We start from the raw sequence: 22,429 nt of genomic DNA, 5'->3' as shown, positions 1-22,429 counted from the left end.
AAGCCAGCCTGGGTTAGGAATTAATGGAGCTTTCTCTTTCTTTTTCTCAGTGTAACCTTACATGTAGACATAGAAAGCCAATCACCCATGCTTGCATTAAACTATTCAGAATATAATTCTCCGCAAATAGTGAAGGTTGATTTCAATTAGGAGCCATTACTTTGTTTCTTGGACACTTCCTCTTCATCACCGACTTCATCTTCAGTGACTTCAGACCCAGTGGTGTACTCTTCCTCTTCTGAGAACAGTGACTGCTGCTTCTAAGTGTGGAGGAAGACTCATCTATTATAAATTCCACATAACCGCCATAACCGCCTTCCCAAGGACACATTTACCTAGTTAATTTCGAGTGAATCAAGTAAGAACTAATAAAATGGGGCTAGAAAGATGGCTCAGCAGTAATGAGCGTTAACTACTCTCCTGAAGCTGGATTTCAGCACCCACATCAGGTGCCTCACAAACGTTGAGCGTCACAGTATCCAATAACTCTGGCCTCTGTGGGGCACTCACATGTATGTGTATGCACACAGAAACACACATAGAATTTAAAATAAATATTTTTTTTAAATGGGCTAATGAAATACTAGCTATAGTGATGTCAGCACTTGGGAGCCCAAAGCAGGAGTATGGTAAGTTTGAACCTAGCCTGTTCTATACATGGGGACCATGTCTCAGAAAAACAAAATGAACAAACATACACAATCATACATGCTAGTGATCCCAGAACTTAGAAGGTAGAGGCAGGAGGATCAGGAGCTCAGAGTCACCCTCAGTTACACACAGAATTTCAGGCCAGCCTGGGCAACATGAAATTATCTGAGAAGCCAAAACACAAAAAAAAATGCCTAACAAAAAAAAAAAAAAAAAAAGACTTACTAGACTTCATAGTATCATAAATGTGACCTAGTCACACTTTTTATTTTTTATTGGTGTGTGGACACATGTGCAGAGGTGAGAAGAAAAACTGCAGGGGTTGGTTATGTCCTTCCACCTCATGGTCCGGGGGATTAACTCAGGTCATCGGGTGTGGTGGCAGGCATCCTTAACTATGTTCATCTCACAAGCCCAAATGTGTTTTAAAGGTGACTTTAAAAAGTCTCTAAACTGGGCATGGTGGCCATGCCTTTAATCCCAGCACTCAAGGAAGCAGGTCAACAGCTTCGAGTTCCAGGCAGCTGGGCCCACATTGTGAGCCGAGGACAGTCCAGGACAGAGAAACCCTGCTTGGAAAGAAATCAAACAGGAACAACAAAAACAAACAAACGAAGTCTTTAAAGCAGGGCCTGGAGGGTGGCTCAGTGGTTAAGAACATTTACTGCTCTTGCAAAGGACTATAGTTTCTGTTTCCCAGACTTGGGCCAGGTGGCTCATAATCTCTGACTCCAGGGGTTCTGATACCTACCTCTAGTCTCCAAGGGCACTCTGACATTGGCAGCAAACACATATCTTGTAAAAAAGCTTTTTAACCAGAATCTTGCCTCAGCCTCCCAAATGGTGGGACTACAGGCCTGAGTCACCACAGAAGGGTATATATTTTTCTTAAATAATCTATGGCATTTTTTAATAAGTGTTAAAACTGCAAAGGCTGACAAGAAAACAAACATTTAAACAAAGTTTATAAGATAAGATAGTAAGATTTCATTATCGAACTTCAATACAGAAGCAGGAAGTCAAAGAAATTGAATCCAGTGGCTCACTTACCAACTGCAGAGTCCAGTTTTTCAGGGACAAGAACTACAAGGCAGAGGAACAGTACGTTAACAGCCCTCCATGGCGGCTCCCTGTTTTCACATGCTTACAAGGACGGTTCATTTTCAGGTTTAGATAATTCAAAACTTGAGCTGAAAATGTTATCTTGGTCTAATGATATGTCTATCTTTAAAGCCCCTTGCCTAGAATGGCTAGCATCAAGAAAACAAAGGACAACAAACAGCAGTGAGAAAGAATATAGGGAAAGAAGCCCTTAATTTACTGCTAGCAGATTTTTTTTTTTCCAGCAACGATGGAAGTCAGTACAGAGGTTTCTCAACAAACCGAACCTAGAACTGCCACATGACCCAGCAACAACTGTACACACACCCAACCAGCTCCAACTCAGCACATTCCAGAGATATTCTCATATGCATGTTAATTGCCGTACTGCTCACAAGAGCCAGGAAACAGACCCAGGCTAGGTCTCTACCAGCACAGGAATGGATAAATAAAACATAGTGTGTGTCACACACACACACTCGATTTTATGTAGCTATAAGAAAAATGAAAAAATAGATGCAACTGAAAATCACTATATTAAGTGAAATAAATAAAATGTAGAAAGACCTGTTTTATTGTATATGTAGACCCTAGGTTTCATATTTATACAGATATATGTCTGTATAAATATGTATAAGAATAAGAATTCACATGGGTGTTTGTAGGTCAAAAGCTGGAAATGGCAGCATTTATGTTGAAGGCTAAGAATGTGTCCTCCTGAGAGGTATCTGCTTTTTCTGCCCCTCTAACTGGGACCTGATAATGTAATTACCGTATGAAATGAAGGACCTGACTTTCTCTTATCTCTTCCCTTTCTCTCTGTCCCTTGCCTTTTCAACTGTCTCTCAGTCCTCTTTAATTGCTGCTGTCTTCTCTTTGCTCTTCCATGGTCTCCTCTCTGACTCTCATCTTTCACCTATCTGTCGCTCTCTTCTGTTTTGCCTCTCTATTTCTTTCCTCTCTCAACCACCTCTTTTTCCACCCCTCCCCCTTTTATCTCTCCTGTCTTTCACTCCTTCTCCTGGTTGAGGGTTAAAAATGTGCTTCCTAAGAAATGTCATGCTTTTTCCTCTGCCTGGGACCTGTTTCTTAGTGAGTTGCCTTCTTGTCTACTGCTCCCCATTTTGTCTCTTCTCTGTCCTCCCCCTTCAACTGCCTCTTTCTCTTTCTCCTTGCCTTTTCTCCCTTCTTTATGCTCTCTCAATGTCTCCTGTCTCTTCATTTTCTGATGTTTTAATGCTATCTCTCCTATCTTTCTCTGCTGTCTTCTGTCTCATCTTTCATCTTTCTGTTTCCTCTGTCTCTCTGCTTTTATCTCTTGTCTGATCTTTCTCTACCCTCTCACACCTTTTCTACCACGCTTTCCTGCTATCTCTCTACTCTGTTCCTCTTTCTCTCCTGTCTCTCTTCCCTTACTCTCTGCTCTCTCTCCTCTCATTCTGTCTCTCTCCTACCTTTTTCACACTCCCCATGTCCTCTCATACTCTCCCCACTTCTCCCTTTCTCCTCCTGCCCTGGGACCTCTGAGAAGGTACCTCCCCTGAGAACAGAACTGCTTTTCCTGCTCCTCGACTGGGTGCAAGGTTTTGTATAGTTGTGCATAAAATGGAGGGATTGCTTCTCTCCTTCTAGATGTCCACCCCAGTGTCTCTCCTCACTCCCTTACCTTCCTATCTCTGCTCTCTTCTCTCTCGTTTGTTTACCCTCTTCTCTTTTTGCTCTCTCCTCTGCCTCTGTCACTTTTTACCTACTCTTTCTCATCTATTTCTATAACACCTTCATGTTTTTATTTACTGTAAATTTAGGAACCATATAATTATACAGCTTATATGTAATTCTCACATAAATATTCATCATCTAGTTTTTGTATAGCTTTCTGGAGTTTTCCATTTTCTCAAATTCTACCTCAACCATCAAAGGTAGTGTGCTAACAGATTTCCCTAGGTCTTTGTAACAAAAATAACCGAATCAAAGCTATTCTGGTCACCTTTAAAATTTTTCAGTTTTGAAGCTTTTGAAAAATGGAACACATTCCTGAATTAAAAAAAAAATTGTCCCAAAATATTACAGAACACTCACATTTTCTTCATTTCTCAATTCGTTATCCATAATAGAAAGCCTAAAGGTTTTTTTTTTCTAAAATTTTGTCAGTCTTCCGTTCTTTGAAGCCAAATAATATATTACTTATCACTCTTTACAGTTGCAGTCACTCAGAGTGTTGTAACTGGATAATCTGCTCAATTTCAATGTGAACAGACTAGGCTCCTGTCAGGGAAGAGATGTCAGCAACAGTCCCACACACACTAACAGAGAAGTCACTCACAGCATTGAGCTCCCCGGCCTTGGAGCCCCACGGTGTATTCGGCTCCAGCAAGACGTCGTACTCCAGGACCTTCTCCTCGCTGGAGGCCACCCCAGGCTCACTTAAATGAAAAGACATCTTACAGAGAAACACTCAATGTCTTAACAATTTACAGGAGGCTGGAGAGGGCCCAGCAGCTGCTCCTCTTGTGGAGAAACCTGTTGGTTCCCAACACTCACACTGTGCCTCACGGCTACCTGCCACTCCGGCTCCAAGGGAGGTGTCACCTTTCCTGGCTTCCCAAGGCCAGGTAGTCTCATACACACGCAAACTACCTTCTTCTTGTAAATGTTGCTTATAGCTTAAAAATTACAGGTCATTGCGTGGCTCCAGGTTTGACCCTTAGCACCACAGAAAACAGAATTGTAGTTCTTCACTATAAGGATGACACTTACTTGCTTTTTTTTGTTTTTGTTTTTGTTTTGAGACAGGGTTTCTCTGTGCAACACCCTGGCTCTTCTGAAACTCACTCCGTAGACCAGGCTGGCCTCAAACTCAGAGATGGTCATTTGCCTCTGCCTACCAAGTGCTGGGATTCAAGGTGAACACCGCTAGGCCTGGCAATTTTACATTTTAACTATGTTTAGCAATTACTTACTCTGGCAGTTCATCTTATAAGAGGCACAGTGTTACTCTAGAAAAACCCTATCTGTCAGGTGGTAGGTGGTAAAAAGGGTGCTGTGCTGGTCTTCTCTCTGAGAAGCCTCTTTAGAGTCCTCTAGCCCAACTGACAGCCTGCTGCAATTACAAAACAACAGAAGTGATTGCCAAAAGAATGACTGAACTTAAGAGTTCAAAGTTACGGAAGGATAATCTTGACTGCCAACTTCATCCCTATTGGTGCCAATCAAGTATTTAAGAAGTTCTTAGCATGGGTACAGCTCAGCCATGGAAGGCTTGTTCAGCGTGCTTGAGGTCTGATCCCCAGGATGATGGTGTGAGACCAGGTTGGGGGTTGGGTTAAGAAATGTGGGAGAAGAACTCAAAATTTTCAAAAATTACATTTCAGATCTCAATATTTTTAGTTACCAAGTTCTTTTTGTTAGCTTTTCCTCCCCTTAGACTTCCTATTTATTTGACCTATTTTATTGGTCAAATAAATCTGTTCTTGGTGTAAAGCATCATAATTTCAGTGAAGCAGTCTTTCCCTCCTACCCTCACCCTTATGCTGGCTGATCCCTGGACTCCCTGAGCCTATAAGAAGGCAGGCTGAGCAAATCACCAAAAGCAAGCCAGTAAGCAGCACTCCTTCATGGCTTCTCTATCAGCTCTTGCCTCCAGTTTCCTGCCCTGCTTGCGTTGCTGTCCCGGCTTCCTTCGGTTATGGACTACAGTGTGGAGGTGTGAGCCAAATATAAACCCTTTCCTCCCCAACTTGCTTTTGGCCCTGGTGTTTCATCAAACAATAAAAACTCTAACACTGGGATCAAACCAGGTCCTTGTATAGGATAAATAGTGGTTGTAGCACCAAACTGTACCCCCAGCCCCGCACTTCAGCATTCTAAAATCCTAGCTCTCTGAAGCCTGACAATATTGATATGGAAAAGCCCTCCAGGACATTGAATCATGACATGGCAACCATGGAATAAAGCTGAGAAAAGTGTTCTTTCTCCTTACCTGGCTGTATCTTTAAAAAAAGGGACAACAATGACATCTTTGTGCTTGTGCAGATCATCCAGTATTCTAGTAGTCGGACAAGAAAGCAAATCTTCATTTTCTTCCTGATCATGAAGAATAACCACGTGGTCCCTCACTTTACAGCCCTGTCAGACATAAGAGACACTGTTGCAAGGTAGGTTCATTATAAAAACAATCTTTTAAGAGATGTATTGGTAGCCATAAACAGGACACCTATATTAATATGCCACATATACACCACCAAAGCTCAGGGAACATTGTAGAAAAGGAGGGAAACGGTAAGACAGGGAGAAGTGCTGTGAGATGCTGTCTTCTGGGCATGGAATAAACACTGCATCCAGGAACTCACAGCCAAAGTGGTCACCTGTGTGTGGTGGCTGAATAAGAAAAGCCTTCTCATCGGCTCATAGATTTGAATGCTTAGTCAGGGAATGGCATTACTTGGGAGGGATTAGGTGTGGCCTTGTTGGAATGGGTATGATCTTGTTGGAAGAAGTGTGTCACTGGATGTCAAAAGCCCAAACCAAAGGTTCAGTGTGTCTCTCTTCAGGCTGCCTACAGATCCAGATGTACAACTCTCAGCTCCTTCTCCAGCACTACTTCTGCCTGTTTGCTGCCTGCCATGACAATGGACTAAACCTCTGACAGTGTAAGCCAGCCAATTCAATGTTTTCCTTTTAAGAGTTGCCTTGGCCATGGTGTCTCTTCACAGCAACAGAACACTAATTCAGACACTATGTAAGAGCTGACCTAAACTGTGGCACATCCAGGGCTCCACACCTTACTGAAGGCAGCTGATGATTACTGGAGGAGGGACAGCATTCATCTTGGGGAATATGTGGCCACTGGTAGAGTCCCACACTTCACTGGATGACTGTATGCCCATGCATGACAATACAGGTAGCACTAACTGAACTTAGAGGTTTATTATAAAAAAGAGAAAGAAAAAAAAAAAAAAAAACACTGCATGAACTTAGTAGGGAGAAATGAAGGTTGATATGGTCACATGTTTTATACCTATATTAAAATCTCAGGAATAAAGGTATTTCAAGATCATAATTATCTCTTTTCAGTCAAGTCATCACATTTTACACTTTTTCCCTAAGGAGAAAAACGCAGAGAAGAAACTGAAATATAAATGCACATCTGACAGATACCTGAGATGGTCACATCAACATTAAGAACCAGTGGGGGCTGGGTGGCAGAGGCATGGACGGCTCTTGCGGAGGAACGGAGCAGGCAGCTCACAAACTCCAGCTGCAGGCGAGCCGACACCTCTGGCCTCTGTGGCACATGCACTCACATGTACAGACCAGACTCAGACATATAATTTCTTTTAAAGAAACAACACTGGGGTGAAGAGACTGCTGAAGCCACTGCCTCATGACCTGAGCCTGGCCCCCGGGAACACATGGTAGAAGAGGAGAACCCACCTCTGCAAGCTGTCCTCTGACCTCCACACACTCTGTGACACGTGTGTCCTAACAGAACACTTCAGTAACTCTTCCCATCCATCTTACCTAACTGTCTCCTTCCTCTCAAGAGATAAGCCTTTGTCCTATACTTCAATTCTGAGAGTTACTTCTTTCTTTTCCTCATTCTTTGGCCCCTTGCAGGTATATGCCTGGATATATAATTTAGTTTTGCCTTGTTTTCTTTAACTTTGTTTTTATAACTAAAACATGCTACTACATGTAACTTAATATTTGCTTTAATCTATAGTATTTCAATATATGAGTCTCCTCCTGCTCCCTCTCTTTCCCCCCACCCCCTTTGTTTTTGAGACAGGGTCTCTCTATACAGACCTGGCAGTCCTGGAACTCACTATGTAGATCCAATTGTACTTTAAAGGAGATACTTAGCAAAGAGAAAGATTTTCCTAGATTTACAGATAAAAATAGCTAGAAACAAACAATTCAGATAAAATAGATGGTCTTCAAAAACCCTCAGAGATCTACAGAATATGGCATTTTAAATTTTTATTAGTGTAAGGCCTTTTTTCCATGAGTCAGGTCTGCTCCTGACAGCACCCCATTCTACTTCAGAGAGCATCAAAAGCTTCAGATGTGGCAGGCTGGCCACGGGCTGAGAAAAAGCTTTTGTGTCAGTTACAGACAGAATACTGTCCCAACCAGACAAACTGGATATGGGAAACTCGCTTTGCAAGGACAAGGTAGGCAAGTCATTTGTAATCCCTGCTTCTAAAAAAGTCTGTCAAGGGCTGGAGAGATGGCTGGGAGGTTAAGAGCACTGACTGCTCTTCCAAAGGTCCTGAGTTCAATTCCTAGCAACTCCATGATGGCTCATAACCATTTATAATAAGATCTAGTGCCCTCTTCTGGTGTGCAGGTGTACAGGCATAATAATATATAATAATGTATAATAATAAGTCTGTCAAATATTCTAAGCCAGAAGGTGATGCTCCAATGTCATAGAGAAAATTTGGGGGCCTAGCCAGGTAGCCATATATCTCTCTCATTTATAATTTTGGAAGGTGCCTACCTGTACTTTCTACATATTTAGGTAATATTTATTCCTTCTTAAATTTCTGATGGGAATGAAGACTAGACAGTTATAATCTCACAGTTACATTTAAATTGTTTAGGATGATAGAAATTGATAGTAGAATTCTTTATCCAAGGGTGCCAAAAATACAAATGTAAATCTTACCTAATAATTTTCAGGATTGTTATTATTACATATAGTTTGTTAGTGCAAGAGAAAAAACCTTTTATTAGACTAAAATCTAATGCTTACTTATTTATTTTCTGTACCCTCCATATCTGGCTGCAATCCTCATTCTGAGAATCACCTATCTCAATGTTATGTAAACACTGCTCCCCAACTGTCCCCTGGCATGCTAATAAAGCAGCTTACAGCAAATTACTGAGCAGGGGAGAGAATAGGGCTGGACTTCCTGCCAGCCAGGGGAGGAGTTAGAAATGGATGTAGGAGATTCAGCCATGGGCATAGGTACATGAGATATGAGGAGAGAGCTCAGAGTTGAAGCAGGAAAGCCACAAAATGCAAATATCTATGGGATATATGGTGGATGAAAGCCAGATTAACCAAGAGGATTAAGAACAGAGTAATAGGGTCAGATGAAGGGGAGGAGGTCCTCCCCTATCAGTGGAGTTGGGGCAGGGAGGAGATGGGGCAGGGAGGGTGGGATTGGGAAGAAATGAGGGAGTGGGATACAGCTGGGATACAGAGTTAATAAAATGTAACTAATAATAAAAAAAGAACAGAGTAGTAATTGCTCAGTTATTGTGCTGTGAAGTTTGTTAAAATAATACAATGGAGTCTCAATTATTTGGTTGATAGCCAGGTAAAGAGAGAAACTAAGAAACAAACACAATTTTATAAAAATAACTTTAACAACTAGGAGAATGATTAAATACATTATGATGAACGCCAAATAAAATGACACAGAAAGATAACTTAAGTAAGCTGTTGCATGAAAAAGGGAAATTAGAAAATAATGTAAGGTGTGAGAATACTGTTTAGTAGCAGAGTACTTTCCTAGCATGTGTGAGGCTCTAAATTCAAGTTTTAGTACTTTAAAACAAAACAAAACAAAACAAAACAGCCTTTGTGTACTGGGGATGTAGTTCAGTTGATAGACTGCTTGTCCAGCATCCACAGAAACCCTGGGTTCCGCCCCCAGGGCTATTGTGCAAACCAAGGGTGGTGGCACAGGCCTGTAATCCCAGCACTCAAGAGGCAGACATGCAAGACCATTCTTGGCTACTTAGTAAGTTTAAGGCCGCCCGGAATACATGAGAACCTATGTTTAAAAACATGGGCTGGAAAGATGGCTCAGCTGTTAAGAGCTCTTATTTCTCTTAAGGATCTAGGTTCAGTTCCCAGAATCCAAATGATTGCTTACAGCATCCAAAACTCAGTTTCCAGAGATCCAGTGCCCTTTTCTGATCTTCTTGGGCACCAGAACACATGCATACATGCAAACAAAACATATGTGCACATACATGCGAGCACGAGCATGTGTGTGCGTACACACACACACACACACACACACACGAATCTTAAAAGAGTAATGTGGAGTATAACATATCCACTATTAAAAACAAACAAATAAACAAACAGACACAGAGACAAACAAAAAAACACCCTACCAATAATTTGTCCTTAAAATGTATTTGTTTCTTAAGGTCCTATTTGTAGCCCAAGCTTTCTGGTATTTACCAAGTAGTTCAAATTCTTTGTTAATCTTCCCACTTTAGCCTCCTGAGTGCTAGGATTACAAGTGCAAGCCAACACGCTTGGCTCACACAATTCTTTAAAAAAGAAAAGGAAAAGAAAAAAGATCTGGAATACACGGTGGCGGAGAACACGGAAATAGGCAGCGTGCTGGGCTCAGGACTCTATGGCTGTTGGCTCTGACCAACAAACGCTTCCTGTGTCCTCTTTGGAACATACCGAGGCTAAGGTAGATTCACAGCTGGTCAAGATACAAAGAACATGGGACTGTTGAGTGACCGCCCTGAATTGGGAGAGTCATATGTCAGAACAAGGTCCAAGAATGGAGCCATGAGAGGGAAATTCTGAGTACTTGTGAGAAAACTCTGAAAGCAAGGCAAAAGTCCTGTGACATCAGTTTCTTCAAACACATGGAATTGTTCTTGGGATGTGCTGTAGTGGCCCTCCAGGTGTAGCAGACAGGAGTGATTTTACTTTTGTTACTCATTACAAGTGGCTACTGTTATTTGTTTATATGCCTACGTTTTTATTATTAGCTTACATGCCTCTATGTTTTTGCCACGGGCAGCTTGTCCTTGTGATTACGTACAGCTTGAACTTGTGAGAATTTACTCAGGTAACATTTCTTTTTCTTTTTTTCAGCCTGTAAATCTGATTTTTTTTTTTTATGAATTACAGTTTACTCACTTTGTATCCCAGCTGTAGTGCTGTCCCTCATCCCCTCCCAATTCCACCCTCCCTCCCTCATCTCCTCCCATGCCCGTTCCCAAGTCCATTCACCTCCCCGAGTGGGGGGTAGCTTTGCCAGGCCACAGAGAAAGACAATGCAACCAGTCCTGATGAGACCTGACAGGCTAGGGTCATGTAACATTTCTTAACTCTCTCAGTATAAATTGTCTGAAGCTTTGAATAAATTTGGCTATTGCTTGAGACTAATCTGCCTCATTTTTATGCTCCCTTCTCCCAGGTATGACCACCTCAAGGGTGTTAAACATATTCTATCTTCTAAGGCTCTGGGAGCATCAAGGAAGAAGGAAACAGAAAGTGTTAAGAACTGGATGGTACTGAGGGAAGACCATGAAATCCTGTCTTAGGTGTCTGACATGAACTCACAACAGCTGTGCTTGCCTGATAGGGCTAGCAGAAGACTCAACTTGCAGCAAATATTCAGTCACAGATAGGGAGACACTAAAGGGTCTGACCCTACCCAGAGGAGCTAATGGCAGTGGAGGGCTGTTGGAGGAAAGGGCGTCATTGTCTTTAGTGATGCAGTCATGAGTTATCCATATTTTAGTAGACAGTTTCAAAATAAAGCCTATGTGAGTGAGCCTGGTTATATCTAGCACGCCACAAACAAAAATAATACACAAAAGACAGGAAAGTGGGATGGGGCCTTCCTGGTAGGAGGGGTGGGGGATAGTAGAGATAGTAGAAGGGTAAGAGAATAGGGGGGAGGAATGAGTGTGTCCAGATATATTAGACACATGTGAAATTGTCAAAGTAATAAAAGATAAAAAAGATCTGAAAGAAGTGTTAAGCTTTGTTACTTCTAAGAAACTAGGGAGTGGTGGGAAGAGAGATTTCTGTGTCTTTCTTTACTTCTGTATGTATCCTTTGAAGTTTGTTTGTTTTATGTTTTATATTTGTTTTACACTTAAAAGGAAAAAGATTTTACATAAAAATGTTAGAGACTTGGGGGCTGGAGATGGCTCAGTGGTTAAGAGCACTGACTGTGCTTCCAAAGGACCTAGGTTCAAATCCCAGCACCCACATGGCAGCTCACAACTGTCTATAACTCCAAGATCAGACACCCTCATACAGATATACATGTAAGCAAAACATTAATGCATATAAAAAAAAACCCACAAAAAAATGTTAGAGGCTGCTGACCTATAAAAGGAAATAGTGAAAACTTACCTTTAGTTCCTCTGGCAGAAATAAGTTCAGAAGGTTATTAATAACAATAAAAGCATGAAGGTGGGAAGGAGCTGGGATGGGGTACTAGGGGAGCTGGAGGGAGAGACCACGGTGGATGGGCATGACCAATATACACTGTACACATATGTGAAACTTTCAAAAAACCAAAGACTGAAACAAACAAACAAACAATCTCACCTTTATGAGCTGAGTGGGATCAAATCGAAGAACCTTCTGGTTACAGCAGGGATAAACTCCAGTGCCCACAGAGCTCAGTGAACTTGCTGTGGTAGAATAAACTACCACTTCTGAGTGATACTGACAATGTGAGAATTCAATACAGAGAAAAGCCTGTGTGAAAGAAATATATTATCCCCATGATGAAAGAAGGCTCGAAAACCTTTTCTGAAGACCATCTACTGCATGTCTCACTTATATGAAGTGTGCAGGACAAGCCAATGGATAGCGGCTCAAAGTAGGTGAGACCGGCCAGGATTTGGGGCAAGAACCCTGAGTGAAGCAGATGGGCATGAGGCTCTTCCTGAGGCGACGGGAAAGTACTCAGACTGGGTGACGTGCAGTGGGTGCTGCCAACTGTGGGACTCGCCAAAAATTAGTGAATTATGCAGTAAATGAGTGTAATTATACCCTAGAGAGAAGTTTCCAAAGAACAAAACCAAGGCTGCTTTACTAAAAATCCAGAGAAGTAAAACTGATTGTTAAAACTTAAATTTTAAAACTGAGCAATAATTTTTAAGAATTCTGGTGAAATATAGTTTCCTGTCACTTGTTTATTCCTTGACTTGATGGTAAATACTTAGAGTCAGTACTAATGAAAACTGTGGCCTGGCTTTCTGTCATCAGAAAGTGTGACTTGCTGTGCTGTAGCTCTGGAGCGGGTCTCAAATACATATTAAGCTCATAAAACACTTAAAGGCAGAACAACATTAACAGTTTAACAACAAAGACAAATATTGAAGCATGTTAGCAAAATATCAAACAATTACAATGCTCATACACAGTTAAAGGAATACAAAAGAATTCCTTTTGGAATACCATTTGGAAAATGGTAACTTAGATTATTACACTGCAGTTGTAATTCTAGGTAATCACTCAAGAGATCTAAAAGCCTATGTTTATATAAATTATATATGTTTATATAAAGTATAGAAATACTTATAGCAGTGTCTTCACATGACTCCAAACTAAAATCACTATCAATGTCTGTCAGCTGGGGAATGGCTTAACATACTGGGTAATTCATATGACAGAGGGTTACTTAAGCAATATAAGGAAACAAATTGATACATGTAACAAGATGTTTAAATTTCAAATTCATCCTATTAAATCAAAGAATCTCCACTCAAGTAGTTGAATACTATATGACTCTATCTATATGACTTTCTGGAAAAGAAGGAAGTATAGGCAGCCATGTTTAGCATTAAGAAGGGGAGATTTAAAAAAGAGCACAGGGTGGGGCAGGAGAGGTGCATGCCTTAAATTCAAATACTCAGGAGGCAGAGACAGGCAGATCTTTATGCCAGCCTGGCATACAAAGAAGGCCCAGGACATCCAGTGCTACACAGAAAAGCCCTGTTTAAAAAAAAAAAAAAGAGCACGGGTAACAATAGTAGAAACGTTCTATGCTCTGATGGCAGTAACATCATGTACTACATGGCATGTATCAACAAAATGGATGAACAGTACTCTCCATAAGGCATACTTCAATAACCCAGTGTTTACTGAACACAGGGAGCCCACTAAGTAGGACTTGCATACAGTCCGGCATACCAAACTCGGATGGTTTTGATAAACTCTTCTTCTCTCTCTCTACTGAAAATCAACTGAGAGGAAAAGCCTAAAGGAAAGGCATGCATTTGAATTTTATGTAGAAAACTTTTGATTTATGTAGAAAACTTTGGATTTACCTAAGGATAATTAGGAATGACTGTGACTCTGCAAAAAGTTGTTCAAGAACCTTCTTCTTAGCACCTTCAAGAACTAACCTACCTGTGCTTTTGCTATAAATTTAAATTATTGAAACCATGAACAAGGATGGGAATACAGCTCAGTGGTATGGCTTGAGGTCCAACTTTGGAGCCCAGTCAGGGAGAGAACATATTTTGGGAAATGCAATTACCACTCAGAAGAAGCCAGGTGTGGTGAAGCACACCTGTGATAGCAACTCTAGGGAGCCTGACACAAGATCATAAGCTCAAGGCCAGCAGAGGCTACATGCTAACACCCTGTCTCCAAAGTTATAACACTTCTGATCCAAAGGTGACTCAGAATTTCTAAGGAAATTTATGGCCTACTGAAGAAATAGTTTGGATGAAAATATAAGAGCAATAAAGATAATATATTTTTTTTTACATTGAAAAACTGGATTAGATAACAAAGAATCTGTTGTTTCTCTCAAAGTCTGACAAGAATTGTTTCCGCAATGAACATCAGAAAAAAGAAGAAAGGGGAAAATGGCGAAAGAAATGAAAGCGGATGCAAACACACGTAGCCACGCCCTTCTCGCCACCCTTCCCTTCCACCTCACCTGGCAACACCTGGAGCAGGTCAGCCAGTTGATGGTTCCCCACAAGCGCCAGTAAACGTCTCTCCAAGATTTTAACTCTTCGAAAAGGCTATTCAAATACTCATGGATGTCCCAGGTCTTATCTCTGCAGAGAGAGCCTCAGTCATTGTAAGTGAGAAATACGATTTGTTTTAACCAATGTTCCGGCATTCGTGCCTGGTTTCTAAGAGTACTCTGCAAATGACGGGTGTGGTATGATTACACTGAAAAGTAGGCCCAATTTCATTTGGACATTTGTTCTGAGGACAGCAGAAGAATGTATGAAAAGGCCGAATACAAACTTATTTTGTTGAAAATTATTAAATGTTATTAATTAAACAATTTGAACAGGCCAGTTGTTAAGAATCATTCAATGTTTGTTAAACAGGACCTTTACTTTATTCACTTTTACTTTTTAAAATTTATTGTGTATGTATGTGAGTGTTATGTGCCACAGTGTGTGTGTAGGTCATAGGACAATCTGTGGAAGTCAGTTTGCTCCTTCACATGGAGGTTCTAGGGGTCAAATTTAGGTCACTAGGCTTGGTGACAGGCACCTCTGCCCATCAGCCATCTCAAGAGCTCTGAGACCTTTATTTTAACTGTACTTGTTGCAAGGTGTGCTGTTTTAATTATTAGTGTGTCTAAATGCTCCAATAATGTGATGGCTTAGTATGTTATTTTAAACAACATTTTCTAGTACTTGAGCAATAGAGTGTTATAATCCAGGTCTTCATTGTAGACATTTTAACATCCAGCAAAGGCATAAATAATATTTACTGTGGACATACGTAACTGCGGTGTTAGTTTGTTTGTTTGAGTGAGAGTCTTACTAGATAGCCCAGGCTGGCCTGCAACTTGCTACATAGCTCAGTGGGCCCTCACAATTTAACACCTTGCTGTCAAAGCCTCTGGAATGCTGGGGTCATAGGGTGGGCTACTTATATCAGCTTCTTTCTAACACTCCTTTTAAAACTTTTAAACTTTTGCTTTTTTTGTGCTTAGCTCAGCAAATAACAACCTGAAAAATGTTATTACAAATCACACAGGCACATCTTTCTTACAAATTATTTAAAGACAATTATTTGTTCTGTATCATATGAAGTGTGAAGTCAAGGTTCATTTTTTTCAAATACATTTGTAGTTGATGGAGCATCATATATTTAACCAGTGGTACATGCCTGTAATCCCAGCATTCACGGGGCTGAAGCAATGGAATTATCCTGAGTTTTAGGCTTGTCTCAGCTACATAATAAAATCTAAGCCATCCTGGACTACATAGTTAGACCCTGTCACAAAGCCAGAAACAAAAAATGAGCAGAATGATCAGTGAAGAAAAAAAAATGAAAGGCCATCCTTTCCCCCAGCAAACTGCAGTGTCACCACATCATGAAATCACATCAGGTGACTGGTTGAGATCCGTCTGTGTCCATTTCATTCATAACAGAACGTTGACTCATTCTTCCGTCAGTAGCACTGACTCTAAAGACTTACTTTTTATTATATTTAATTGTGTGTCTTCCTCTGATGGGGAGTGCACATGAGTGCATGTGCCAGGGAATTGAACGTGAGTCCTCTGAAAGAGTAGTCAGTTCTGTTAACTGATGAGCCCCTAGACACAGTTTTTAAAATGTCTGTATCAACTGTTACCTTGTAGAAGAGTAAGTAAAACACCAAACATGGATGTTGAAGTTAATGCCAATTAACTTTTCCACATACCACCACTAATAGTTATTGCTGTCCGAATTGAATTTTCAAAAGGCAAATAAAATCTAAAGTCAAAAAAATATGTAAGATTCTATGTGCCTATAAGCAGTTATAATTCCCCAATTATTTATTGAGAGAAAAAAAAGTTGACTGTGCTATTAATATTAACATAATTTAGTGCTGTCTTATATTTCTGTTTTTTAATTAAATCTTATATTTTTAATAAATTATTTTCATTTTTTATGTGCACTGGCGTTTTGCCTGCATATATGTCTGGGTGAGGGTGTCAGATCCCCTAGAAGTGGAGTTACAGGCAGTTGTGAGTTGCCATGTGCTAGGAATTGAACCCTGCTTCTCTGGAAAAGCAGCCAGTGCTCTTACCTGCTGAGCTATCTCTCCAGCCCCAACCAAGAGTTTTTTGAAACTCTGAACATGTAGCTCAAGCTGGTCTCAAACCTGTTATATAGCTCAGGCTAACCCAAACTCTCCCCTGGCTGCCTCCTGAGCCTTGGGATTACAGGTCTACATCTCCATCCCCAGCCTGAAACATTATCCTGGAGGGTACACTAAGGATAATACACATAAACTTAGAAGTGACTTGAGAGGCTGGGCTTATGGCTTAGAGGTTAGGAGCTGAACTGTTCTTGATCCCTGGCACTCATGCTAACAATCACGTAGCATGCCAGAGCAGGGGGTCTGATGCCTCTGGCCGCTGAGGGCACCCACACTCAAATGCACACATGCCTCCCCATTCAGATAATTAAAATGTATTTTTAAAAAGAATAGATTTGCTCTGTTTTATATAGCTATACTACTACATGGCTGCATTTTGGCTTGTTCTGTCATTTGGATTTCTTAGAAGGAGGGAAGCTGGTTCATATACTTAAGATAGCAATGAATGGTCTTGTCAAAAGTTTCACAGACTCAACAATACCTCTTTGTAAAAATTCCTAGCAATAGGATGTTGCCAAAGAACACGTGGATCTTGAAAGTTTCTGTTCTAGTGAGACATTTCACCAACTCAGAATGAAATCTTGTGTTAAAAATAAGCATGATATGTATTACATGCTAATGAAGTATGACAAATAAACGATAGATTATAGAAATTCCAACTCTGTAACTCCAATTTTTCAGGCATAAAAAAAAAACAACTAAAAGTAAATGTAGTTCTTTTGTAAAATTCAATGTAATATATAGATAACAAAAATATTTTAGTGATAGATCACTTTAAAGGCACTGACCAAAGTCTTTTAAGATGAATATATAATAATTTGTAAATTTTTCAAGTTTTAGGACATTTATAAAACATTAGCTTTTCCCTAACTTTGTCTTGAAAGCAGCATTTTTTAGTCCAATAAACCATAAAAATTAAGTTATGTCTCTATAAGTGCTCTTACAGACAAAAACTGTATTTTAGCTTCACTGCACCTTATGTGGACGTAGATAATATTTCCATGTCGATCCACATTGATTTTTCCAGGGATGCAAGAAATTCTTCTTTCTGTTTCTCTGGTTAAAAGTTTCTTACATAAACAGCATCTATAACAAAGAGGAAATGCCAAAAACATTCAAGAAAAGAATTTAGTGCAGTAAATATTGTAGCTATATTACACAGCATAATGGGAAAAACATGTTACCTATATAATGTTGCAGCATTGTTTCGAGAATCTGGATTGAAGTATTCAGGATCAAACAGTCTTTCAATCTTCTTACAAAACAGTTTACTATTAAAAACAAATGACCAATACGTTAGATGTCTATGGTTAGCATCTTAAAGTTAGTGTCTGTCTTCCTCCCTCTCTTCTTCCTTTCTGTTATGAGTATGTCTGTACAGGATATGTGCGCAGCGGTGCAGGTGCCGACAGGGCATCCAAGCCCCTGGACCTGCAGCTCCAGGCAGCTGGCGCTGCTGCACACTGCTGCAGGAAACTGAACGCAGGTACTCTGCAAAAGCAGTAAGTGTTCTTTGTGTTCTTAAACACCGAACTCTCTTTCTCTCTGGCCCTTCTACCTTAAGAGACAGACTCTCTAACTGAACTTGGAGGTTGTCAGTTTGGTCAGACTGAGCCCTTGGGATCCTTCTGTCTACCCCTTTAGTGCTAGGTTTACAGACACATGCTGCTAAGCCTGATTTTCCTTTGAGTGCTGGGTTTTTCATGCTTCCACAGCAGGCACTTCATATATTGGGCATCTCCTAGTCTTAAAGTAATTTTACAGTGACAAAAATAAGGATTGTCCTTATACATATATGTCTAGAACAAGGTCTCCAGGGAGGTTCTCTTCCAAGTAAATAAACATATTGCTTGATCAAGATTCTTTTTTTTTAGTGTGTGCGTGTGTGCGCACGCGCACACTCATGTGCCATGACAGGTGTATGGACATCAGGGAACAGTTTGGAAGTTGGTTCTTTCCTCCTACCATGTGTGTCCTGAGGACTGAGTTCAAGTCTTTAGTCTTGGCAGTACGTGCACTTAACCACTTAGCAGTCTTGCCAGCTTTTCAAAGCCACAAACTTCAACCACAAACTTACTATGTCCCTGAGGCTGATCTTCAGCTCCTATTCCACTTACCTCCTCTGCCTCAAATGCTATTATTGGCTCATACACCATGATACCTATTTTTGCTCACATTCTGTGCTTTGTTTTTTTAAAACAGGGTTTCACTATGTAGTTGAGGCCCGCCCGCCCCAGACTTGGAATGAGCTTCCTGACTCGAGTGCTAGAGCTAAAAGAGTATGCTACTATTCACGTCAAGGATATATTTCAGAAAAGAGGCAGATAGGCACCTGCCTTTCCTTCAGTCCTTTGTTAGTGGAATAGTCAAGATTAAAATCTTGAGATTTAACAACCTAACGAGGCAAGATTTTTAGCAACCTGCTGTTTTGAAACTTTGTTTTCTCATCTCTACCACGGCTAATGGGGCCAGCAGGTGGCTGAGAAGATAAAAGCAAAAGAAGAAAATAACCGCTTCCCAAAGTTTATTCCCTGACTTTAATCAGTATATAGTGCCAGGTGCCCCTAGCCACTCTAATGGTAAATCAAACAAAAATCAAATAAAAATATAATAAAATATGGCTAATAATTACAAGCTCATAAGGTTTATGAGGACTGAATTATATATTTTCAAATAATGCCATGTACAGTGTTAAGAAATAAATGGTAAGTACTTATTAAGCGTAATATAACTGAGCTTGAACTTTCCCATGTATGTCCTTCCTACCAATATCTTCCTTAATAAAATACTGGTTGGTTTTAAAGGCCACATATGAATTTGGATTCCATTCCCATTTTCAGATATGTTCTTAGGTAATTTCATTCCTCTTAAGGGCTGAATTCTTGGATAATCCTCTTCATTAACAATTTCTCTTTTAATGGACCATGCTGGCTAACACATTAAAAAACAAAACAAAACAAAACAAAACAAAAAAACTATTGTCACCTTAAAAGAAATCATCTCTTAAGCCCACTAACAAACTGCTACTCTTTTTCTTTTTCTAAGCAATCATTCAGAACAAATATCTGGAAAACTTTCTACATTAAGGGAACCTCATTTCTGTCTTCATCTATGCAGGAGCAGTGGTCATTCACTTACCCCTTTCAAAATTTCCTTTGAATTTACCTTCTTTTTTACTCTATTGGCCTGCTACTCCCTGACTGCTACTTCTCTTCAAACCTTTAAGTATTGGGTAGCCTTTGTTAATATTCTCCTACTAAAGGAAAGAAATTAGAATAGTATGTATAACAGCAGTGAGAAATTAAATACCTCAGATTAAGTATGTAGGAAGTCATACTGTGCTCGATAACCAGGAGATCTGGTATTCTCAGGACTCTAAACTCACGGATGGAGAGATGGTGCATACTGCTCCTGTGCAGGCCTGCAGTCAGACACACTATCCTCATTGGGTGGCGCATAAACTCCTCTGACCCCAGGTAGTCTGATGCCATCTTGTAGGCATTGGCACTCGACAAGTGCATGCATTCATCACACACAGACACATACACACTTTTTAAAAAAAGATCCTAAAACCACCCAAATTGATCTACAGGTTCAGGATTAATTTCCAGTTCCAAGTGGTTTGATATGTGTGAAAAACAAAAACAAAAATGGAAAAGCCAATTATAAAATCTGTGGGGCAATGCGAGGAACCCAAAATGACCTGGTGGCAACCTTGATGGCAAAGCTGGAGAGTTTAGGTTACTAAATACAAAACTTATTACCATACTGCCTTAATTTAGATTGAGTGCTCCCTGAGCTGGAGGTGGCTCAGCAGTTAAGAGTGCATACCGTTCTTACAAAGGACCTGAGTTCGGTTCCTAGCACACATGGTGGGCAGCTTACAACAGTCTGTGTCAGCAGTTCTAGGAGGATCCGATACCCCTGGTTTTCACAAGCACATGCACTCATGTGCATTCCTGCATGCAGAGGAAGACACACAATTAAATATAATAAAGTCTTTTAGAGTCAGTGCTACTGACGGAAGAATGAGTCAACGTTCTGTTATGAATGAAATGGACACAGACGGATCTCATCCAGTCACCTGATGTGATTTCATGATGTGGTGACACTGCCATTTGCTGGGAGAAAGGAAGGCCTTTCTTTTTTTTTTTTTTCTTCACTGATCATTCTGTTCATTTTTTGTTTCTGTCCTTGTGGCAGGATCTATGTATTCCAGGATGGCCTAGATTTACTATGTAGCTTAGGCAAGCCTAAAACTCAGGATAATTCCATTGCTTCAGCCCCCTGAATGCTGGGATTACAGGCATGTACCTCTACTTGTTCAGTAAAGGTCTTTTAAATATATGATGCTCCATCAACTGCAAATGTATGTGAAAAAATGAACCTCGACCTCCCACTTGCTATTCTACGAAACAATGAATTCAGAGCGAAGAACAGACAGCTGAGACGCCTGCCTTTCCTTAGGTAGCAAAGATTGCTTGAACACGACACCAAAAGCACTAACTGGACTTCTGCTAGTGCGGACCTAGAGCTACTGTTCAAGTGTTCAAGTGTTGGCTGCTTGGCCCCAGCAACCTTGGTATCCTATGGAAAGATTCTCATGTATTCAGGCTGGTGCTGTGTGACCCTTGCCTCCGAACTTGTCCCTGATTGGAAAATAAAAGTTGCTGACAACCTAGAATTGGGCAGAGAGAGAAGGGAAGGCAGGACTTCCCGGGAGGGAGAAAGGAACTCTTGGAAGAAGGAAAAGGAAGGGCCCTTTCTCTAGGAGACAGGAGAAGGGATGGACATGACGATGGGCCCGGAAATACGACTGGATGGGGCTAAGCAGTGGGATTAACTTATATGAGCTAATTGAGAGTCTGTCCAGCTGAGACCTAAGTTTTGAAATATTAAAAGGTTTTGGTATCTTTATTTTTAACAGACTAAAGGGCCACAGGTCATACAGCAGTCTTCTGCTGGAAACCCCATCCAGGCTCTATTTCAGACCTCGCCTATTGTCAAATCTCTATGTTAATAAACCTGACCTCTGACTTCTAGGTGAGCATTCCCAATTGGTCACCTGCCATTCCACCCACATATTCGAGAAGTACACTAATTCTCTGGTTTACCTCACTCTATCCTCCTCCTCCTCCCAATCTTTCCTTTCTGCATTAATGGGACATCCATCCATTTAGCGTTGAGGTTGAAAACTTAGCAATTATCCCGTGTCTTCTCTTTTCCCACATCACCCCTTTCACAAATGTGTCCAATCTTGTAGATCACACCACTGTACTCAGCCGCAGCTTCACCTCACACACCCAATGCAAACCCACTAGTTTCCAATGAGCTACCACAGCCTCAACACATCTCTTTGCTTCTTATGCCTTCATGTTCTCCACACAGCAACCCAAATCTCTTAAAAACACAACCTAAAAAAACTCTGCTGCAATCCAATCCTAGAATAAGATATGATCTCTTGCTCTGACCTCAAGGGCCCTTGCAGAACATGAGCACTGCTGGTCCCCTATCAAACCGCTCTGTCCCCTTACAATGAAGCCTTAATCTTCACGGAGTTCCTCACCACCAGATGTTCATTACCCAAGAGAGCTAGCGAGATGGCTTAGCAGATAAACGCATGTGCACCAACCCCGATTACTTGATTTTGACCTCAGAATCCATACTGCGGAAGGAGAAAACTGCTTCTGGTAAGAGGTCCCCTGACCTTGACATGTGCTTTGGTGTGTGCACATGTGTACACATACAACTACACACACACTTGCCCACACACATGCATGCATGCATACATACATACACCACACACACACACA

At 40.8% G+C, this 22,429-nt stretch overlaps 1 protein-coding gene across 3 annotated transcripts in view; it reads right to left on the bottom strand.

Moving 5' to 3' along the window:
* The window catches only part of Sanbr (SANT and BTB domain regulator of CSR), a 49,505-nt gene that overhangs the window by 11,439 nt on the left and 15,637 nt on the right, over positions 1-22,429 (bottom strand). For all 3 annotated transcript variants that reach the window (XM_060365147.1, XM_060365148.1, XM_021626621.2), the window contains exons 8-15: positions 17,801-17,887; positions 17,592-17,702; positions 14,439-14,562; positions 12,089-12,241; positions 5,732-5,877; positions 4,076-4,175; positions 1,702-1,734; positions 161-260 (exon numbers count right to left, since the gene is read on the bottom strand). In XM_060365147.1, the coding sequence (XP_060221130.1) occupies positions 161-260; positions 1,702-1,734; positions 4,076-4,175; positions 5,732-5,877; positions 12,089-12,241; positions 14,439-14,562; positions 17,592-17,702; positions 17,801-17,887 (854 nt within the window). The remainder of the gene's footprint in view (positions 1-160; positions 261-1,701; positions 1,735-4,075; positions 4,176-5,731; positions 5,878-12,088; positions 12,242-14,438; positions 14,563-17,591; positions 17,703-17,800; positions 17,888-22,429) is intronic.

The sequence above is a fragment of the Meriones unguiculatus genome, chromosome 12 (assembly GCF_030254825.1).
Source record: "Meriones unguiculatus strain TT.TT164.6M chromosome 12, Bangor_MerUng_6.1, whole genome shotgun sequence".
Taxonomy (NCBI): Eukaryota; Metazoa; Chordata; class Mammalia; order Rodentia; family Muridae; genus Meriones; species Meriones unguiculatus.
This window is presented reverse-complemented; position numbering and strand designations above follow the sequence as displayed.